At 38.8% G+C, this 5,799-nt stretch overlaps 1 protein-coding gene across 2 annotated transcripts in view; it reads left to right on the top strand.

The window, feature by feature from the left end:
• The window catches only part of RB1 (retinoblastoma 1), a 218,450-nt gene that overhangs the window by 209,108 nt on the left and 3,543 nt on the right, over nt 1-5,799 (top strand). For both annotated transcript variants that reach the window (XM_014537215.1, XM_014537214.1), the window contains exons 24-25: nt 3,802-3,944; nt 4,457-4,506. In XM_014537215.1, coding sequence (XP_014392701.1) covers nt 3,802-3,944; nt 4,457-4,506 — 193 coding nt within the window. The remainder of the gene's footprint in view (nt 1-3,801; nt 3,945-4,456; nt 4,507-5,799) is intronic.

The following is a 5,799-nucleotide window of genomic DNA, read 5'->3' as shown; positions in this document are numbered from 1 at the left end:
GGTGGTCCCTCAGCCCGGCCTGCACCCTCTCCAATCCAGGACCCCTTGGGGGATGTCTGACTGCCTCTCGCAATCTGGGACTGCTGGCTCCTAACCACTCGCCTACCTGCCTGATCACCCCTAACCACCTCTGCCTGACTGCCTGATCGCCCCTAACTGCTCCCCTAGCGGCCTGATTACCCCTAACTGCTCCTGTGCTGGCCTGATTGCCCCTAACCGCCTCTGCCTTTCCCCACACCTGGGATCCAGGATTCCCTCCTCCGGCCAGTCACAGGCACCCAGGACCCAGGCTTCCCCCACTCTGGCCAATCGCAGGCACCCAGGACCCGGGCTGGCTTCACCCGGGCCGGCCGCAGCCAACATATATTGTGTAAGAGAAGATTTGTGTAAATGTGGAAATTCACAAAGGTTGTTTTATGAAGACAAATACTTGTTAAATCTCTAGTAGTGGGTATATGATGGACATCTCATCATGCTTTTTTTGTGCGCTGGAAATAACTTATAAGAAAAACCAGAAAGATTTGTCTGGCATGGCTCAGTGGTTGAGCATTGACATATGAACCAGGTGGTCATAGTTCAATTCCCTGTTAGGGCATATATCCAGGTTTCTGGCTCGATCCTGAGTGTGGAGCATGCAAGAGGCACCCAATTAGTGATTCTCTCTCATCATTGATGTTTCTATCTCTCTCCCCCTCTTCCTTCCTCTCTGAAATCAATAAAAATATATTTAAAAAATAAATTTAAAAAGACAGACAGAAAGATCTACACATACATACATACACACACACACACACACATACATACACACACACACACAGAGAGAGAGAAAGAGAGAAAGAAAGAGAGAGTGGGAGGGAGAGAGAGGAAGAGAGAAAATACGTTTAAAATTCATTAATTTTGAGTATGATTTGAAATAAGATACTCCAAAATGCAAGCACCATATCCAGATGTCACCAGCCAGTCCCTACCTACTGGTCTCCTCTACACATATATACACTTTTGCTTGTCCTTCCTCTCAGACTTCTAGGATAATCTTTCTCTAATAAATGGATTAGGCCTTGGTTACATGACACTCTGCCCCAGTGTAAATAGTAGGGCATAAGGTGATCTTTGTTCCTGAGGGATCCAAGGGAAAGCTTAGCTTTGAAAGTTAATCTAGAATGGGAACCTACAACTCTAGTTCGCCTTCCATTAACATCACTAATTCAGCAGTCCTATATTCAGTGTGCATTACTATTACTGTTTCACCACTCCCATTCTCTTTATTATGGTATTTACTAGAGGTCCGGTACATGAAATTTGTGCAGGGGGGGGGGGTCCCTCAGCCCGACCTGCACCCTCTCCAATCCGGGAGCCCTCAGGGGATGTCCTACTGATGGCTTAGGCCTGCTCCCTGTGATTCTCTGCGGTCTGCAGGGCCCGCTTGGCTGCTCCCGGGTCATCCTGGTGATGGCCAAGCAGGGCCTGCTCTCAGTGGCCTCCCCCTGAGACTGGAGGACTTCAGCGGGGCTGAGAGGACTGGGCGCCGCCATCTTTGTGTCGGAGTGGCGGTTAATTTGCATATTACTCCTTTATTAGATAGGATTGCTGCGTAACAAATCACACCCACACTTAGTAATTTAAAACAAACATTTTTTCTCTCAGGTTTCTGTGGGTTCAGTAATCCAGGAGTGGCTTAGCGGGGTCCAGGTTCTGTCGGCATAAGGCTGCAGCCAGCATGTCAACAGGGGCTGCAGTTATCTCAAGGCTCAAATGGAGGAGGATTTCTTGCAAACTCACTTGTATGGCTGCTAGCTGGTCCTTGATGGCTATCTGCCCAAGCCATCCACTCCCTGCCACTTGAGGCTTTCCATGGGGCTACTCACTGCTCACAACGTAACAACTTGCTTCCCCCAGAGCAAAAATTCCAGAGAGGGAGGGAGGGAAGGCAGATAATGAGTAAGATGGAAGTCACAGTCTTTTAGTCACTAACATTGGAAGTGACATTCCATCACTTTTGCCGTATTATTTTTATCAGAAGCAAGACAACACTAAGTCCAGCCCATACTCAGGAAGATCACACAAGGTGTAAACACTAGGAGGTGGGAATTAGTAAGAGCCATTCTGCCTGCCATGCTTCCCCAGATAAAATAACTAGAGAAAGATGAAAAATTTGTACACTAAAAGACCAGGTGTTAAAATGTATGTTACAAATAATAAAATGATGTGACATTTAGCTCAAGGTAGGCTACAACTCTCAGACTTCACAAAGGAGACACGCATAAGTAGACTTGGATCTGGATAAGTATAGAGTAGTGGTGTGCAAACTTTCTTGCTTGCCATAACCTTTAAAAGAACTGAGAAAGTGTTGTTATATGTACTTCCATATTTTAAAGCTGATAACTAAAAATCTTACAAATTTAATAAGTGCACTGGAATTAGTTTCTATCATATATATGTGCTATAAACATATTTTCCATCAAAACCTGTTTCTGTGTTTGATTTTTGGAAACTAAAACATAATCAGCAAAGTTAATCCCCACTTCAAATCAATTAGTCAAATCAGATTTAATTTTTTTCACTATTTTTTTCCTTTTTTAAAAATTTATTGAAGTGACACTGGTTAACAAAATTATACAGGTTTCACGTGCACAATTCCACAACACATCATCTGTACACTGTATTGTGTGTTCACCCCAACTCAAGTCTCCTTCCATCACCATTCAGATTTAATTTCTATCAGAAAGTCTGACTTTTTTAGTTCAAATGAACATGTTCATACACATCCCTGAGAAAGTCACCTCACTCTGGTTCAAAAATAGATAGATAACAAATAAAATGTTTTCACATGTTTCTCCCTTGGATAAGATAAGGTATACCCTCTTTGGTATTTCTTACCAAAACTTCCTTTACTTTGCTGTGACAAGATTCTTCCTCAGGATATCTCTCTCAAACCATCTTCAATAATACTAGATGAACTCAAATTTTTAAGTCTTGTTGTTGTTGTTAATCCCTACCTGAGGATATTTTTCCCATTGATTTTTAGAGAGAGTGTGGAAGGGAGGAGGAGAGGGGAAGAGAGAGAGAAAGAGAAAGATCAGTGTGAGAAAGACACATCAGTTGGTTGTCTCCCACATGCTCCCCAACCCAGGCCAGGGGTCAAATGTACTATCCGGGAACATGCCCTTGACTGAAAATTGAACCGGTGACCCTTTGGTGCACGGGCCGATGCCCTAACCACTGAGAACACTCGCCTGGCCTTAAGTCTTTTTGTTATTTGTTATTTTAAAATTTTATGATTTAGCAGTATTTCAACAAATACTGTATCAATGATGGCTTAAAATATATAAACTACATGACTTGTCAACATAATACTCATAAAGTGAGTCCAAAATTATTATTACTGGACACTTCATTTCATTAAATTCTCATGATGTTCTCTCTGGTTATGTTATGTCCTAAAAAAAAAAAATTGTCAAAAACAGGGTTCCAGAAAGCTGTTTCAACTTTATGTGCTTCTGAGAAAGAGGAAGCCTCGGTTTGGGTGTAAGTGTGTTCTGAAATTGAGGAACCAGGACTTTCAGAGCAGTAGTCAGACAGGAAGATTTAAAAAGTTAATCAAGAATGTATTAATTGGGCACATAGTTATTCTGATTTTGAGATTTTTCATGTCTTATTTGGTCCAGTAAAGCAGGAAATTAAAATGCAGATATTACCTCTGCCTGATTTTTTTTTTTTGACACACCTCTAACTACAGTTAAGGGTTGCTAACTACAAAATGCTGATATTAAAAAGTTTAATAAGGAATTCTGTAATTTATAGACTTCTGAGAAGTTCCAGAAAATAAATCAGATGGTGTGTAACAGTGACCGTGTGCTCAAGAGAAGTGCAGAAGGAAGCAACCCTCCTAAACCACTGAAAAAACTACGCTTTGATATTGAAGGGTCAGATGAAGCCGATGGAAGGTAGGAATAGTCTTAGAATGTTTTTCAGTAGCTGAGCTGGTCATCTGGAGAACCAGAGTGCCAGCTCTGCTTTTGACTTCCATTAATCCCTTTCATGCCAATTTTATTTGGAAATTGTGAGGATTGCACAAAATAATAGGTATGACTGCATCCCAGAGTTAAAAGCACCATATGAATAAACCATATGCCATCTACTGAAATACATTGAAAATATCAGATGTTTAAAGTCTGATCATTTCTTACAAGATATTTATAAAATTGTGTTACTTTTGATTAACATTAGATTTTAAAATGCTTACTCTTGAAAAATATTAGCTACCTTGTTATAAGAACCACATAAATTTGTGATATTCATATTTTAGATAGTTTGTTTATAAGCCTTTGACATTAAAAGCTCCTCGCTAAAATAAGAGTATAAAATAAGTCATGGAAAGCACCATAGTTACTGGAAATTAGAGTTTTCAATTTATACATATACACATAAAATATTTTGCATTTTTTTTCATCTGCAGTAAACATCTCCCAGGGGAATCCAAATTTCAACAGAAACTGGCAGAAATGAGTAAGTACTTATCATTTCACTTTATGTAAATGAAATTGTTTACATTACAAAAATAGTTTTCATGTTAGAAAAGAATAAATACATATAATTCCTTCAGTTAGTGGACTTGCTCATGTATTTAAAATATAAGTTAATCAAGAATGTATTATTTACCTTCATAAACATTTGCAGTTTAAATGTATGATACAAAATAAAGGTCATCTTGACCCTTTCTAAAATACTTTGCTCAGGAAGACTAAGAAATGAAACTGCATCTTTAACATGGATGGCTGTGGATAGGAGATATTTCAGGACAGCAGGACTATAATGAGGAACTCTTAAAGAGTGTTGGCTATAGGGAAAGGTCTTATAAACTTAGCATATATAAAATCATAACCCTTATTTAAAGAATAATCTATTCTATTACTGAATTTTCCTAACTTGCAAGTTTTCAAACTTAATTTAAAACAAAAGTTTTCCATTACTTGAAATCAGAATTTTGATAAAGACCACCACCTGATCATTTTCCAAGTTATACAGTAACAAATTTGGAATGTTAAGGCAAATAGAGTTCTATCTAAGTTATTCTGACAGTATAAAGGATTAACCCAAGTACAGTAGATGGAAAGCACATTACGGAAAAGATAAATGTATGCTAACTGCTACTGGGTTGTCCTAGAGAGAGACATTTGGTATATTAAAACTTAAATATACCAAAAGTTTAAAATTTAGTTAGATTTAGATTTAGATTTAGATTTTACATTGACTAATTTACTCCTATTTTTACTTTGAAATAATTGTGGCTTTTCCACTCCAATACATGAAAATAGAAATAAAGCTTATAACCAAAATCAGCCCTTGAAAACATGTAGAAGCACTATGGAGCCCTCAAATATACATTTAAAAGGGAGCAAAAAGCTGTAAAAAAATATGTATATTTTTAGAGAAGAGTTCAGTTGCTGTAGTCAATACATTTCCTGATGATCCACTTAGCTATGATGATGAATTCCCTCTGACAGGTTGAAATTCAGGGATTTATGCAGCTGGAAAATTGGGGAGAAGCAGCAGGAGTTTTAACTGGTAAAGCTAAGGAATTCTCCAGGCTCCTTTTCAGCTTTCCTCAAAGAACTGCACTAAAAAAAAAAGATCATCAAACAATACTAGATGACTCAGAGTGGAAAGGCAAGAGGGAGAGACTTAGAATTGCTGTTTTCTTTCTTTTCCAAGTGTAAATATTCTTTGTGCTTCTTTATTAAATACTAGAGGCCCAGTGCACAAAATTCATGCACTCGGGGGGGGGGGGGGGCCCGACAG

This window comes from Myotis brandtii, unplaced genomic scaffold (genome assembly GCF_000412655.1).
Source record: "Myotis brandtii unplaced genomic scaffold, ASM41265v1 scaffold174, whole genome shotgun sequence".
NCBI classification, from domain to species: domain Eukaryota; kingdom Metazoa; phylum Chordata; class Mammalia; order Chiroptera; family Vespertilionidae; genus Myotis; species Myotis brandtii.
Note: the sequence above shows the minus strand (reverse complement) of the source record. Positions and strands in the feature narration are given on the sequence as shown.